Genomic DNA, 17,617 nt, shown 5'->3' with positions numbered 1-17,617 from the left:
CAGATGTTCTCAGGGAAAAGTACGGAACAAATGTGGCAAATTTCGGAAGTCTGGCCAAAAGGAGCAGCCTCAGCACTACAAGACTGTTTTTTGCACACAGACTGGGACATATTCAAAACAGCAGCCTCCTATGACGACCATACAGACATTGAGGAGTATGCGGAGGCAGTAATCAGCTACATAGCCAAATGCACGGAGGATGTCACTGTGATGAAAACCTTCACCACACGTGGTTATAAAAAGCCACGGATGACAACAGCGGTGCGTTCACTACTGAAGGCCCGTGACACAGCCTACAGATCGGGGACAGGAGTGCGCTTCGCTCAGCCTGGTCTGCGCTTTCACTAGGGATCAGGAAAGCGAAAAGGCCTACGCGGGCAAAATACATGGACACTTCTGTGACACAGCTGACACCAGACGGATGTGGCAGGGAATTAAAGCTCTGACAGACTACAAGATCAGGCAGAAAACTGATGACAGTGACCCCTCTCTACCAGACAGGCTTAACAATTTGTTTGCCCGCTTCGAAGCATCAAACACTACAGCAAGGGGGAGAGCCAGTCTCTTTTTACCATCTGACCAGCCAGCTCCAATCATTGATCCAGAGCAAACATGGAGGACCCTTGCCAGGGTCAACCCACACCCGACAACATCCCTGGACGTGTGCTCAAGGAATGTGCTGATGTATTAGCAGATGTCCTGACAGACATTTTCAACATCTCCCTCAGTCAAGTTATTGTCCCCAGATGCTTCAAAACCTCCATAATCATCCCTGTAGCAAAGAAATCAGTTGTAGCCTGTCTGAATGATTACCGTCCCGTTGCCCTGAGCCCCATAGTGATGAAACGTTTTGAACGGCTTGTCAAGCCTCATATCACAGCCAGCCTCCCCTCATCGCTGGATCCTCTACAGTTTGCTTATCGTCCAAATCGCTCTACAGAGGATGCAATATCCACCACACTGCACTCAGTTCTCTCTCACTTGGACAACAAAGACTCTTATGCCAGTATCCTGCACATTGATTTCAGTTCAGCGTTCAATACCATCATCCCGCAGAGACTAGTGGAGAAACTGTCGCTGCTTGGCCTTAGCACTGCCATGTGTGGCTGGATTCTGGATTTCTTGACAGAGAGACCCCAGTCAGTCCGTGTTGGCAGGAACATCTCTGACTCCATTACACTGAGCACTGGATCCCCACAAGGCTGTGTGCTTAGCCCATTGCTGTTTACACTGCTAACACATGACTGTGCAGCCAGATTCAAGGAGAACCTGATTATTAAATTTGCAGATGATACAACAGTGGTGGGGCTCATCAGCAAAGATGATGAAACTATGTACAAGGAAGAGGTCAAACACCTAGAGAGCTGGTGCAGGGATAACAACTTGATGCTTAATGTCACCAAAACCAAGGAGATGATCGTCAATTTCAGATGGTCTCAGCCCGAGCACACACCCCTCAGCATCAGCGGCTCCACAGTGGAGAGAGTGGAAAACATCAATTTCCTTGGGGTGCAGATCTCGGACAACCTCACCTGGTCCAGGAACACCACTGGGATTGTGAAACGGGCCCAGCAGAGATTGCACTTTCTGAGGAAGCTTAAACAAGCATCACTCCCCACTAACATCTTAACTACATTCTACAGAGGCGTGGTTGAGAGTGTGCTGACCTTTTGCATCACAACCTGGTACTCCAGCTGCAGTGCTGTCAACAAAAAAGCCTTGCAGAGGGTGGTTAGGGGGGCAGAGAAGGTTATTGGGGTCTCCCTACCTTCTGTCCAAGACCTCTTTCAGAGTCGATGCCTCCAGAAGACACGGTGCATCATTAAAGACCCCTCACACCCTCTCCATGAACTGTTTGTTCTTCAGCCATCAGGCAAACATTACAGGAGCATCAAAACTAAAACCACAAGGCTACTAAACAGCTTGCTCCCACAGGCAGTCAGACTGCTAAATAGCTGCTCCACCTGACTCTGCTTTGGACACTTTTAACTTGCATGGTCACTTATAACTGATTTTAACTGACATGTGGCTGTTGTGTTTTACTATTTATTGTTATGTTTATTATTTAGTGTTGCGTTTGTTATGTTATGATTGCACTGCCCCTGAGAAACGCTGTCTCATTCTGCCCTGCAGAGCTGATGTATGGTTAGAATGACAATAAAGTTTTTTGAATCTTTGAATCTTGAATCTTGAAATGTTCAGGGGATATTTGTGTGGAGTTCTGCATAGGTACGTTCCAATGAGACAGGGAAGTTATGGTAGGGTACAGGAACCGTGGTGTACAAAGGCTGTAATAAATATAGTCAAGAAGAAAAGAAAAGCTTACAAAAGGTTCAGAGAGTTACGTAATGTTAGGGATCTAGAAGATTATAAGGCTAACAGGAAGGAGCTTAAAAAGGAAATTAGGAGAGCCAGAAGAGGCCATGAGAAGGCCTTGGCGGGCAGGATTAAGGAAAACCCCAAGGCATTCTACAAGTATGTGAAGAGCAAGAGGATAAGACATGAAAGAATAGGAGCTATCAAGTGTGACAGTGGGAAAGTATGTATGGAAGTGGAGGAAATAGCAGAGGTACTTAATGAATACTTCACTTCAGTACTCACTATGGAAAAGGATACTGGTGATTGTAGTTCTGACTTGCAGCAGATTGAAAAGCTTGAGCTTGTAGATATTAAGAAAGAGGAGGTGCTGGAGCTTTTGGAAAACATCAAGTTGGATAAGTCGCCGGGACCGGATGAGATGTACCCCAAGCTACTGTGGGAGGCGAGGAAGGAGATTGTTGAGTCTCTGGGGATGATCTTTGAATCATCAATGGGCACGAGAGAGGTTCTGGAGGATTGGAGGGTTGCGGATGTTGTTCCCTTATTCAAGAAAGGGAGTAGAGATAGCCCAGGAAATTATAGACTAGTGAGTCTTACTTCAGTGGTTGGTAAGTTGATGGAGAAGATCCTGAGAGGCAGGATTTATTAACATTTGGAGAGGTATAATATGATTAGGAATCATCAGCATGGCTTTGTCAAAGACAGGTCATGCCTTACAAGCCTGATTGAATTTTTTGAGGATGTGACTAAACACGTTGATGAAGGTAGAGCAATAGATGTAGTGTACATGGATTTCAGCAAGGCATTTGATAAGGTACCCCATGCAAGGCTTATTGAGAAAGTAGGGAGGCATGGGGTCCAAGGGGACATTGCTTTGTGGATCCAGAATTGGCTTGCCCGCAAAAGGCAAAGAGTGGTTGTAGATGGGTCATGTTCCGCATGGAGGTTGGTGACCAGTGGTGTGCCTCAGGGATCTGTTCTGGGACGCTTACTCTTCATAATTTTTATAAATGATCTAGATGAGGAAGTGGAGGGATGGGTTAGTAAGTTTGCTGATGACACAAAGGTTGGAGGTGTTGTGGATAGTGTGGAGGGCTATCAGAGGTTACAGCGGGACATTAATAGGATACAAAACTGGGCTGAGAAGTGGCAGATGGAGTTCAACCCAGATAAGTGTGAAGTGACACACATCAAAGTTGCTGGTGAACGCAGCAGGCCAGGCAGCATCTCTAGGAAGAGGTACCTCTTCCTAGAGATGCTGCCTGGCCTGCTGGGTTCACCAGCAACTTTGATGTGTGTTGCTTGAATTTCCAGCATCTGCAGAATTCCTGTTGTAAGTGTGAAGTGGTTCATTTTGGTAGGTCAAATATGATGGCAGAATATAGTATTAATGGTAAGACTCTTGGCAGTGTGGAGGATCAGAGGGATCTTTGGGTCCGAGTCCTTAGGACGCTCAAAGCAGCTGCGCAGGTTGACTCTATGGTTAAGAAGGCATACGGTGTATTGGCCTTCATTAATCATGGAATTGAATTTAGGAGTTGAGAGGTAATGTTGCAGCTATATAGGACCCTGTTCAGACCCCACTTGGAGTACTGTGCTCAGTTCTGGTCACCTCACTACAGGAAGGATGTGGAAGCCATAGAAAGGGTGCAGAGGGGATTTACAAGGATGTTGCCTGGATTGGGGAGCATGCCTTATGAAAACAGGTTGAGTGAACTCGGCCTTTTCTCCTTGGAGCAATGGAGGATGAGAGGTGATCTGATAGAGGTGTATAAGATGATGAGAGGCATTGATTGTGTGGATAGTCAGAGGCTTTTTCCCAGGGCTGAAATGGTTGCCATAAGAGGAAACAAGTTTAAGGTGCTGTGTAGTAGGTACAGAGGAGATGTCAGGGGTAAGTTTTTTACTCAGAGCGTGTTGAGTGCATGGAATGGGCTGCTGGCAATGGTGGTGGAGGCGGATACAATAGGATCTTTTAAGAGACTTTTGGATAGGTATCTGGAGCTTAGGAAAACAGAGGGCTATGGGGAAGTCTCGTAATTTCTAAGGTAGGGACATGTTCGGCACAAATTTGTGGGCCGAAGGGCCTGTATTGTGTTGTAGGTTTTCTATGTTTCTATTCCTATGTTTCTAAAATCAGGCAAAGCAGTTGGGGCATAATTTATTGGGGAATTATGCTGCTGGGGATTAAGAGTGTGTAGGGGCCAGCTGTCAGGAAGGGTATGGTGTTTATGTTGGTGGTAGCTATTGGCTATTGCAGGGGTCCCCAACCTTTTTTGCACCGCGGATTGGTTTAATATTAAAAATATTCTTGCAGATCGGCCGACCCGGGGGAGGTGGGGGGTGGGTGGTGTTAATCACTACCGGTATATAGGTGCTAATTCAACTATGTCACTTATAAGTGGCTAATACACTCAATTTCATTTCTGAAAGGGTTTATCTAACAAATTTAATATTAAACACACAGTGCATATCTTCCTTGCATGATTATAGTGATAAGTCAATTGTAACAGTGGTCCCAAACCTCCGGGCTGTGAAGAATGCAACGGTACAACGGTGGTCGGAACACATCCAGCACATCTTTAAAAAAAAAGCCGAAAGAAACAGCTACACACATAAAAATTGCTGGTGAACGCAGCAGGCCAGGCAGCATCTATAGGAAGAGGTACGGTCGACATTTCGGGCCGAGACCCTTCGTCAGAATTAGGTGCTGCCCGGCACGTAAATATCGGCCCAGATCAGAGGCGATGCAATCGGCAATCGCTTCTGATCTGGGCCGACATTTACGTGCCGGGTGGCACCTAATTAATTAGCATGTTTATTTCGGCTTTTTTCTTAAAGATGTGCTGGGTGCGTTCCGGCCACTGCTGCATTCTTCGCGGCCCAGAGGTTAGGGACCACTGAATTATAAGTCACTTATAAGTCAATAGCATCATAACATTTTAAGTAATGTTTGGATGTTAAACACACAGTGCATATTTTCCTCGTATGAACATATCAAATCATTGCAACACACCAATATCGCTGAATCAGTGGGAGCCCTGGGCTTGTTTCCCCGCAACAAGACGGTGCCATCGAGGAGTGATAGGAGACAGCAATACTCGAAGGGGGTTCCTTATGTCCAGCCTATTCCGCAATTTAGTATTCGTTGCATTCATTGCAGAAAACTCTGCTTCGCAGCGATATGATGCTGGAAATGGAAGCAACGTTTTCAGTGCTTTTATGGCTATCTCAGGATATTCAGCCTTGACTTTGATCCAGAATGCCGGCAGAGATTTTATGTCAAACATACTTTTCAGCCCATCGTCATTTGCAAGCTTGAGGAGTTGATGTTTTTCCCGTGCTGACATGGATGATTCACCGGGGACATTCATAAATGGGTCACGGACCCACTCCTTTTCACGTCTTGGGTCACTGATGAAAATTCAACAGTGCGTGACAGGGAATGAGGAAAGGTGCAGCTGACTCATATCGTTTCATATCACCAAATCATATCATTTCCTTGCGGCCCGGTAGCACATGCTTTGCGGCCCGGTATCGGTCCGCGGCCCGGTGGTTGGGGACCACTGGGCTATTGGTTGGCACAATAGGCAATTATGTGTAATTATCACTTCATGAGGTAGAGATCAATATTTGGGATGAAGTGCCTGGAGATATTCCTGGTTATATGGGACAGCAGATCAGTGGGTAGGGTAAGAGCTGGGCAAAGGTTGCAAGCTTTGCATGCAGTCTCAGTGAGCGGGAGGTAAACAAAGTTGACTAAGCAGAGACTGGGTCACAAAGTTAGCCTGGGATATTCTCTGCCAGCTTTTCTTTTAGATACTGAGATATCTACTTCATTTATTTATTGAGATACAGAATGGGACAGACCCTTCCGGCCCTTTGAGCCACACTACCCAGTAATCCCCCTATTTAATCCTAGCCTAATCACAGGACAATTCACAATGACCAATTAACCTGCTATCTGGTACGTATTTGGACTGTGGGAGGAAATGGGAGTGCCCACAGGAAACCCACGTACTCATGGGAAGAACGTACAAACTCCTTACAGATAACGGCAGGAATTAAACTCAGGTTGCTAGTACTGTAAAGAATTATGCTAACCACTATGATATCATGCCATCCACTTCTGCAATCCTATGTCTGGTTCAGGCCGCATATTCGCATTTTAAAGTTAAAGGAATAACACTACCGTTGTTGGAAACTCTAGTTCATACCTGGTTTCTCCAAGTCTTAGTACATCAAATGCACAGAGAGCCAGAACTGAAGATTAGAGAATTCATAACTTACTCTCTAAGTACCTGATTTAAAGCAAGGTCACACACTAAAGAATTAATGCAATTGGCAATTTTAATTTGTGAAATGCGAACACCACAGAATGGTAATCCCTCAGTAACTGTGGCAGGGACAAAATCCATTTCTCATGCAATATTTTTATTGAATCACATAAACTATGCACATGCTGACTAAAAAACAATAAGAACTATTAGTTTTTAACATATCCTATCCGTCGGCAGTACTTTCAGTAACGACAAGTTAACGACAGCTTCACCAGCATTTTGTGTGTGTTGCTTGAATTTCCAGCATCTGCAGATTTCCTCGTGTCTGCCTCATTTCAATTTCATTTGATTGGGCTGCCTAAAATGATACAGCATTTCCAAAATCCGTCGAAGCTGTTTTCACTACTACTGATGGCTTACCTCCTGAAGCCACTCAAAATGAGGGGCTAGAATGGAATGATTCATACGTGTCATAATACTACTGCCAAGTGAATTGGGTTTAATCCGAGCTCTGGTACTGATTGTGCGTGTCCTCACTGTGACTGTATGGGTTTCCACCAGGAGCTCTAGTTTCCACCCACATTCCAAAAGAAAAAATGGGTTGGTAAGTAAAATGGGTTGATCCATTATTATGTAGAGAAGGGATAAAATCAGTCAGCAGTTGATTGGGATGTGGGGAGAAGAGATCACAGAGAGAGGAAATCAGCAGAGGAATGAGATTGTGTTGAGAGCTAGCATAGACCAGGTGGGCTGAACATTCTCTTAGAAAGAAACATGAAATATAATCATGTATGTCTGCTGCGTAATGCATAGGTAGAGATAAGTATAAACATTCTATCAAACTTGTGTTCTAATCTGAATTCAGATGCACTGAAAAATTATGGAAGCATATTATCCACGGACACCCAAAGAAGATTACCAGATAGATTAAATATCAAAAGCAACCCTCTTAGGCTGAGTTGATTTTTTGCTCAAGCGAGGAATATTTTGCGCAATGTTCTACGTTTTCTCTCTAATGTATTAGTCAGGTTTGCAATTTGAAATAACTTACCACTCAGAGGGTGTGGTATGGTGCACTGTCGTTTTTTAAATGGAGAGGGTAATGGTATAGTTTGCATTGGTGCTCTGACTCTTTCCCTTCGTCGCTGCACGCATTCACGCATCTGGACTCTCCTCTGCTTTGCCTTAACTTCAAGCTCCCGCAAACGCTTTCGTGATCGAAAGATAAATTCTGGCTTGTACAGCTCCAAAGCCTCCTAGTGTGAAAATAAAATGGAAGTATTATGATTTGCATGTGGTGTCATACCATAAAGAAAATATAAGAACTTTCTTCTGACAACATCTGCTGTAACAAATGAAGGTATGCTGGTGTAGCTAATACGGTGACCACAGAGTATTTTGGTAAACTGGATCATCAGCTCCATGTTACATATGAACATATAACACCTTTTTAATTTTCATTATATTAATAAAATACTTCCTCACCATTAACGCAGATATTCTCTGAGTTATTTTCATTAACTTTATTTTTTTGTGTGTGTGATGCCATTTCGTGGCCATCTGGCCCTGCTCCCAAATTGTATTAAAGAGGAAGTATTTTGCTGGAGGCGATACTGGAAGTCCATATACAAAGAACATTAAGAGTCAAATAAAAATAACAGGCACTACAGTAAGCTTGGGACAAACCATTTAGGGTTCCACACAATATACTGTGCATAAATAACCAAATTTATTGGTTACTTTTATTATTGACCATGGAGAGATTTTATAATCTGTAAATTGCCTGTCCAGAACCATAGCCACCAAATTATTAATCCCAGATGTTATAGATAAAACTGAAGTTTTGCAAATAGTCAGGAACAAAAATTTCATCTTTCTGCCTCTATGCAATGCCCAAATACTTTGAATTTGCAATTATTTTGGGATTTTTCTATGTCCATTGTAGCATTACAAACACCTATGTCAGAATGCTGTTTGTTGACTATAGTTTAGCGTTTAACACCATCATTCCCACAGTACAGATCGATAAGCTACAGAACCTGGGCCTCTGTACATCCATCTGCAATTGGATCCCTGACTTCCTAACTGGAAGACCACAATCTGTGCGGATTGGTGATAATAGTTCCTCCGCACTGACGCACCTCAGGGGTGTGTGCTTGGCCCATTGCTCTACTCTCTCTATATCCATGACAGTGTATTTAGGTATAGCTCAAATACCATCTATAAATTTGCTGATGATACAACTATTGTTGGTAGAAACTCAGATGGAAATGAGAGGGCATACAGGAGCAAGATATATCAGCTAGCTGTGTGGTGTCATAGGAACAACCTTGCACTCTGTGTCAGTGAGATGAAAGAGTTGATTGTGGACTTCAGGAAGGGTAAGATGAGGGAACACCAACCAAATCTCATAGAGGGATCAGAAGTGAAGAGAGTGAGCAATTTCAAGTACCTGGGTGTCAAGATCTCTGATGATCTAATCTTGTCCCAACATATCAATGCAGCTATAAAGAATTTTTATATCGGCTATATTTTATTTGGAGTTAGAAGAGATTTGGTTTACCACCTAAAACACTTTCTATAGGTGTACAATGGACAGCATTCTCGCAGGCTGCATTACTGTTTGGTGTGGGGCAGGGTTGTCTACTGCACAGGACAAAAAGAAGCTACAGAAGTTTGTAAAATTAGTCAGCTCAGTTTTGGGTACTAATGTTTGTAATACGCAAGGCACTTTCAAGGAGCGGTGCCTCAGAAAGGTGACATTCATTATTAAGGACCATCTTCACCCAGCTCTTCTCATTCTTACCATCAGGAAAGAGGTACCAAAGCCTAAAGGCACATACTCGGTGAGTCAGAAACAGCTTCTTCTCCTTTGCCATCTGATTTCTAAATAGACATTGAACACATGAACGCTACCTCACTTTTATTTCCGTTTTTTAATATATATTTCTGTTTTTGTACCATTTTGAATCTATTCTAGATAGATAGATAGATAGATAGATAGATACACTTTATTAATCCCGAGGGAAATGTGGTTTCGTTACAGCCGCACCAACCAAGAATAGAGCATAAATATAGCAATACAAAAAACCCCAACAATCAAACACCAAAATGCAAACTATGCCAGATGGAAAATAAGTCCAGGACTAGTCTATTGGCTCAGGGTGTCTGACCCTCCACGGGAGGAGCTGCACGTTGGATGGCCACAGGCAGGAACGACCTCCCATGCCACCAAGTGTTGTATCACAGTGGAATGTGGCCGAATCCAACAGTAAAAAGTTCAATATCCAGTCTGCAAACACGTTCCTCGATCGTAATATACCCCGGATTGCACCATCCGTTGTTAGCCAGAACAGCAAGCACCCAACTCCTTTACGCTTACCGCTCTCAGTGCACTTCCGGTCAGGCGGAACGGTATTACCCACTGAACTCCTCTTCTCCATAAGTCTCTCTCTCTCTCTCTCTCTCTCTCTCTCTCTCTCTCTCTCTCTCTCTCTCTCTCTCTCTCTCTCTCTCTCTCTCTCTCTCTCTCTCTCTCTCTCTATATATATATATATATATATATATATATATATACACACACACATACTTACTGGGATGATTTACTTAATTTTTTTCTTTCTATATTATCATGCATTGCATTGAACTGCTGCTGCTAAGTTAACAAATTTCATGACACATGCTGATGGTAATCAACCTGGTTCTGATTAGTTCAGTGAAGAACCACTAAATGTTCCCTCAGATAGCATGGACAACATTGAATTGTGACAAGGAACAAATTTTTAACAATATCTATACATAAAACTACCTTGCTGGCGAATGTGGAGTCTCTGGTGAATAAAATCAATGATCTCAGAGCCAGGGTGCTGAATCAGAGGGACATTAGGACCACGTGTATCCTTTGTTTCATGGAATCCTGGTTAACCCCTTCCGTATCGGATGCAGCGATTCGGATCGAGGGGTTTACTATACACCATCAGGATAGATCTACAGAGTCTCTCAAAAGCAGAGGTGGAGGAGTATGCCTCATGATCAACTCTTGGTGCATAAATATGTCACTGCTGTCCCAATTCTGCTCACCAGACCTGGAATATCTAGTAGTAAAGTGTCGTCCTTTTTACCTACCATGGGAGTTCTCTGGGGTAATTCTGCTCAGAGTTTACATTCCACCTCAAGCAGGCTTTAGATGATCTGAGCAATGGGATCAACATGCACAAAACAGCGCACCCTAACGTCTTCACCATCGTTTTGGGAGATTTTAACCAGGCCAGTCTGAAAAAAATCACTAAGCAATTACTATCAACAAATCACTTGCAATACCAGAGGAAACAACACACTGGACCATTGCTATGCCACTATCAAGAATGCCTTCTGTGCTATTCCACGCCCTCACTTTGGGAAGTCTGATCACCTGGCTGTATTTCTACTCCCTGAGTATAGGCAGAGACTGAAGACTGCAGCACCAGTAGTGGGGACCAAGAAGGTATGGACAAGGGAAGCACAGGAGTGCCTGCAGGACTGCTTTGAATCGGTGGACTGGACTGTATTCAGGGATTCGTCTTTGAATCTGGATGAGTATGCTGCAGTTGTTATCGACTTCATTAAAACCTGCGTAGATGAGTATGTGCCAACAAAGACTTACTGTACATTGCCAAACCAAAAGCCGTGGATGAACCAGGAGGTACGTTATCTGCTGAAGGCTAGATCTGTGGCATTCAAGTCTGGCAACACAGGCCTGTACCAGAAAACCAGGTATGATTTGCAGAGGGCTATTTCAGTGGTGAAGAGACAATTTTGAACAAGGTTGGAGGCAATATGAGATGCACGGCAACTCTGGCAGGGTCTGCAAGACATTACTTCCTGCAAAGGGAAACCCAATACAGGTGTCCCCCGCTTTTTGAACGTTCGCTTTCTGAAACCTTGCTGTTGCGAAAGATCTACATCAGTCACCTGTTTTCTCTAACAGAAGGTGTTTTCACTGTTACAAAAAAAGGCAGTGCGCAAAACAAGGCAGCGCGTGATAAAAGCAGCGCGCACCCCGAGCAGCCAAGTTCCACCCCCGGAACTGCATTCTAGCGGCATTGCTTAAACACGTGCCTGTGAGCAGCCGTTAGCAAGCTGAGTTCTAAGATATCGGAAAAGCCTAAAAGAACTCATAAGGGTGTTACACTTAGCATAAAACTAGACATAATTAAGCGTTTCGATCGTGGTGAACGAGGTAAGGACAAAGTGAGTTTGGCTTGTGGAAGTTGAAGAAGATGATGTTGAAGAGGTTTTGGCATCCCATGACCAAGAACTGATAGATGAAGAGCTGATGCAATTGGAAGAGGAAAGGATAACAATTGAAACCGAATGCAGTAGCGAACTAGAGAATCGGTTGCCAATTGCGTCGCCTCTGATCTGGGCCGACATTTAAGTGCCGGGCGGCACCTAATTAATTAGCTTGTTTATTTTGGCTTTTTTTCTTAAAGATGTGCTGGGTGCCTCCCGGCTACCGCTGCACCCCAGCATGCTTCACAGATCGGTATCGGTCCGCTGCCCGGAGGTTGGGGACCACTGCACCACCCCAACCTCTGACGACTCAGCCTATCACACCATCATCAGTGTGATCAGCGCCATCTTCCCAATTCCAGTAAGTGATACTACACTGTGCATACATTATTTCTACTTTATATAAGCTGTGTATTTTTATGTGTTATTTGGTATGATTTGGCAGCATCATAGCTTAAAGGTTACTGGAGAGAGTGTTTCTGCTTGTGAAATTTTCGCTATGGAGAACAGTGCGGCAATGATTGTAGAGAAGTATTTCTACTTTATATAGGCTGTGCATTCATCATATCATTCCTGCTTTTACTATATGTTACTGTTATTTTAGGTTTTATGTGTTGCTTGGCATGATTTGGTAGGTTATTTTTGGATCTGCGAATGCGCACAAATTTTTCCCATATAAATAAATGGTAATTGCTTCTTCACTTTATGACATTCCGGCTTACAAACCGTTTCATAGGAACGCCGTACCTTCGGATGGCGGGGGTAACCTGTAGTACGAATGGCAGTAATGCTTCACTACCAGATGAACTCAACGCCTTCTATGCATGCCTTGAAAAGGAGAACACAACTACAACTATGAAGATCCCTGCTGCACCTAATGACCCTGTGATCTCTGTCTCAGAGGCTGATGTTACTCTGTCTTTAAAGCGAGTGAACCCTTGGAAGGCAGAAGGTCTTGATGGATTACCTGGTAAGGCTCTGAAAACCTGTGCCAACCAACTAGTGGGAGTATTCAAGGACATTTTCAACCTCTCAATGCTACAGGCAGAAGTTCCCACTTGCTTCAAGAAGGCACAATTATACCAGTGACTAAGAAGAATAATGTGAACTGCCATAATGACTATCACTTGGTAGCACTCACATCGACAGTGATGAAATGCTTTGAGAGGTTGGTTATGACTAGACTGAACTCCTGCCTCAACAAGGACCTGGACCCATTGCAATTTGCCTATCGCCACATTAGGTCAATGGCAGATGCAATCTCAATGGCTCTCCACGTGGCTTTAGACCACCTAGACAACACAAACAATTACGTCAGGATGCTGTTCATCGACTATAGCTCAGCATTTAATACCATCATTCCCACCATCCTGATTGAGAAGTTGCAGAACCTGGGCCTCTGTACCTCCCTCTGCAATTGGATCCTTGACTTAATAACCGGAAGACCACAGTCTGTGCAGATTGGTGATAACAAATCCTCCTCGCTGATGATCAATACTGGTGCACCTCAGGGGTGTGTGCTTAGCCCACTGCTCTACTCTCTGTATCAGACATCCCACCTTTCCCGGGAGTTCCGGGAGTCTCCTGCATATTGATAGCAGCTCCCTGAGGCCCGCAAATTATATACAATGTCCCGGAAATCGATTTTTTAGGGAGGAAGGGGGAAAGGGAAAAAAAAGAAAGAAAGAAAATGAATGAATCCTGCTTGATCTCTCTTTCTGCTAAGTAGACCTATTAGTTTTCTCTGTGGGTGGGCTTTACAGTCAACCTCTCTCTCTCTTCCATATTCCATCAGTTCAGTTACTGCCTTCTGTAATGACGCTGAAAACATCCGGACAACTGTTGGAGATGAAGTACAAAAGCCTGGCGAAGAAATTCCCAAGGCTGGTGGTGAAACCTGACTATGCAAGGCTGTCCTATATGGGTGGGGTGCGTTGGCTTCTTAAAGGGGATTAGAGCGGGGCTTAAATTGGAGCGAAATTCCAAAATCGTCCGCTAAGAAATCTTTAAAAACGCGTTCGCAGCAAGCAAATTCTTTGGGGTTTTTTTCCTGAAACACTTCCACTTACAGGTATATCGAAGCCCGTGATGGGCTGGGTTTAAGCACAGCCGTTTTTAGAAGAAAAACTGATTTTAATAAATACCCGGCCCCCACCGAGGTCTCGTCTTTAGGACAGCGAACTGTTTACCTGTGCTGCACACTTTATATGCATTTTGAATTACACTTTATTAAATAATATGGTAAAATATTATTTTATGTGGTGTGCATGATATATGTATTGTGGCTACACCGTGATCTGGACAGAGGTTGTTTCATTTGTGGACAATCAGCCAGATGACAATAAACTTGAACTTGAAGATACAGAACTTCTAAATCACTCATTTAAAATCCCCCATTTTGATGTAAAAAAGTAAGTTCTGATCCCGACTATTGCAGGCAATGTGTGTGTGTGTGACTACAGATATATGTGTGATCAGACCTTGTCTGAATGGACGTTAAGCGACGCACACCTGTAATAAGGATACACCTTATGCTTTTATTTCTTTTAGGGACCACAACATATCAGGGAGGCTAAGCGCAGGGAAGGCTGCTCAAGTATTTCACAGTTCTTTTCAGCAGAAAACCAAAGTCTGACAGAGAAGGTCACTAGAGCTGAGGTGTACTTTACATCTTTTATCGTTGAGTATAACCTGCCATTCCAGGTGTTTAAGCACACAGGCAAGCTATTCAGGAAAATGTTTCCAGATTCAGAAATAGCAGAAAACTATGCCTACTCATCAACCAAGACAGCAGCTATTGTGAACATGGCACATTAAGACAGAATTCAGAAGTCAGCTGTCTCACAAAACACTTGTGAATCTGATGTCTTGCAAAATTAACAAATTAATTGACACAGATTGCTATGAGGTTGAGACTTCCAGTTGAGACCTCCCTGAAGTGAGTTTTTGCAGGGTGGGATGTCTGCTGTATACAAGTGACTGTGTGGCTGGGCATAGCTCAAATACCATCTACAAATTTGCTGACGATACAACCATTGTTGGTAGAATCTCAGGTGGTGATGAGAGGGTATACAGGAGTGAGATATGCCAACTAGTGGAATGGTGCCACAGCAACATCCTGGCACTCAACGTCAGTAAGACAAAAGAGCTGATTGTGGACTTCAGGAAGGGTAAGATGAAGGAACACATACCAATCCTCATAGAGAGATCAGAAGTGGAGAGAGTGAGCAGCTTCAAGTTCCTGAGTGTCAAGATCTCTGAGGATCTAACCTGGTCCCAACATATCGTGTTATCCACCTGCCTGTCTGGTCAAATAATACCTTCTGCAAAGTTAGTCAAATGTTATGTTCCACTTTGGACTCGGTATTAATTTATATTAGTTGCAAATACACAACTCATAAATATCAATTTATATAAGCATTGTTTGAAGCAGCACAGAAATAACTTATCTGACCCATTATGCCTGCACTTTAAATGAGCCATCCAATTAAATCTACTCCACTGATTTGCTTTTAAGACCTTTTTAGCCAATTGGAGAAATGAATAAAGAACGGAGTGCTTTGTTGTTTTAAATGTTATATTTGAATCTTCTCCCATTGTTCTTACAGGAAATGTATTTCATATTATGAAAGAGAAGGTACTGGCAGTCTTGAATCACATTAAAGAAGTTAAGTTGCAAGTGTATCTACCCTGGGATGTTGTGGGAAGCAAAGGAAGCAATTACTGGGGCTCTGGCAGAACCTCAGGTGAGGTTCCAGAAGATTGGAGGACAAGCCAGGGATCCAGCAGTCCTTCCAGGAGAGGCGACACTTCACCTGGAAATCTGCTGGAGTTGTCTATTGTATCTGGTGCTCCCGAGGCAGCCTCCTCTACATTGGCGACACCCGTTGTAAATGGAAGTTCCACTTCATCGAGCATCTCTGCTCCGTCCGCCAAAAGCAGTACTTCCTGGTGGCTCAGCATTTCCATTCTGATTCCCATTCCCGTTCCAACATGTTGGCCCATGGCCTCCTCTTTTGCCATGATGAGGCCGCCCTCAGGGTGGAGGAGCAACACCGTATATTCCATCTGGATAGCTCATATCTGATGTCATGAATATTGATTTCTCCTTCCAGTTAAAAAAGTTCCCTCCCTCTGTACTCCTCTATTCCCCACTCTGGCCTCGTATCTCTACTTTCCTGCCTACCACCTCCCCCCGGCTCCCCTTCTCCTTCCCTTTCTCCAATGGTCCACCCTCTTCCTATCAGATTCCTTCCACTCCAGACCTTTACTCTTCCCATCCACCTGGCTTCACCTATTACCTTCTAGCTATTCCTCTTTCCCTCCCCCCACCTGTTTATTCTGACTTCTTCCCCCTCTCTTTCCAGTCCAGAAAAAAGCTCTTGGCCTGAAATGTGTCATGGTCCGGATCGGGTCCCTTTAAATTTAGCTTGTTTATGTTACGATCCGGACCGTTGATACCCTGTTTTCCCGTGTCCCTCGACTTTGGTGATTAGAGGTAATTAATACTCGGCTGAACCGGTAGTTTATAGTCTCCGGCTTTCAGCCGTTCGGTGCGGGAGTGTCTACAAAGTCACGGCGTGCCGATGTCATCTGGCCGGAGCAAGCCTAGTCTCCACCCGAAGTGAGTGCCGGTAATTCGTCTTTCCTCACTGGAGCAACCTTGTCAAGTTACCTCGCCAAAGCGAGCCTGCAAAGTTTCCTTACTGAGGTGGGTCTGTCAGTTAACCCGCCAGAGGGAATCAAGAACTGCTGTCTACTGTTCCCGGGCCAAGTCGAGAGCTCGGCACTACCCGGAGGCTCCAAGTCAAGTCCTGGCCCTGGCGGCATTCAAGTACCATGTCAAGTCCTGGCCCTGGCGGTCTGTGATTCCTGTCCTACCCCCTTGTCTGAATCTCTTCTCTGCCCCTCTCGCCTCTAGCCCTCGTCTGCAGCCCCCGCCTGCACTTTGGTCTAGTTCCATCGCCGAAGCTAGATAGGTACTGTCTGGTGTTCATTCGTGTTGGTCTTGTCTTGTCTTGTCCTCACCTCCGTGGGGTAAGTCAGGCCGTCTTGCCATTGCCCCGCAGGGAGTCATGTCGTGTCTTGTCTTGTCTTGTCCTCGCCTCCGTGGGGTAAGTCAGGCCATCTTGCCATTGCCCCGTGGAGGTTCATGAGTCCCGGCCCTATGTCCTGTACCCAAGGAGGGGTCCCGGCTCTCTGTTCTGTGTGTGAGTCCATGGTTCCATGTACCTGCTCCCCTAGACCGAAGCTCTGTGTTTCCATGTTCCTCCTCTCCCCAGCCCATGCTATGTCCATGCCTGGTTCTGGGGTCCGAGCCCGAGGCAAGACCCAGGTACTGGCTCCTTGCCCAGTCTCGGGCTCAGAGTCCTTACCCTAGCCTCTTCATGTCTCCTCTAGTTCTGGGAGCCAATTCCGAGTCCAAGCCCAGACCCTTGGTCCCAGCCTAGTCGTAGTCCTGAGTCCTTATCCTGTTCGCTATTCCTGCTCCTGCCTAGCTCTCCTGGTATCGTACAATAAACTAAACCTAAGTAATCTCACAAGATGTGTCTTGCATTTGAGTCCGCCCTTGCTCCCAAAGCCCCCGGCACTGTGACAAAATGTTGACTCCTTATTTAGTTCCACAGATGCTGCCTGGCCTGTTGAGTTCCTCCAGCATTTTGTGTGTGTTGCTTTGGATTACCAGCATCTGTAGAGTATCACACACAAAATGCTGGTGGAATGCAGCAGGCCAGGCAGCATCTATA

The 17,617-nt window shown here is 44.6% G+C and overlaps 1 protein-coding gene across 3 annotated transcripts in view; it reads right to left on the bottom strand.

The window, feature by feature from the left end:
* c19h10orf90 (chromosome 19 C10orf90 homolog) overlaps positions 1-17,617 on the bottom strand; it is a 233,506-nt gene that overhangs the window by 43,389 nt on the left and 172,500 nt on the right. For all 3 annotated transcript variants that reach the window (XR_010020935.1, XM_063071199.1, XM_063071201.1), the window contains exon 7: positions 7,651-7,855. Coding sequence is in view for 2 of the 3 variants with exons in the window: in XM_063071199.1 (XP_062927269.1) it covers positions 7,651-7,855 (205 nt within the window). In the remaining variant the exon portion in view is untranslated. The remainder of the gene's footprint in view (positions 1-7,650; positions 7,856-17,617) is intronic.

The sequence above is a fragment of the Mobula hypostoma genome, chromosome 19 (genome assembly GCF_963921235.1).
Source record: "Mobula hypostoma chromosome 19, sMobHyp1.1, whole genome shotgun sequence".
NCBI lineage: Eukaryota > Metazoa > Chordata > Chondrichthyes > Myliobatiformes > Myliobatidae > Mobula > Mobula hypostoma.
The sequence above is the reverse complement of the archived record's forward strand: the minus strand, read 5'-3'. Positions and strand labels throughout refer to the sequence as shown.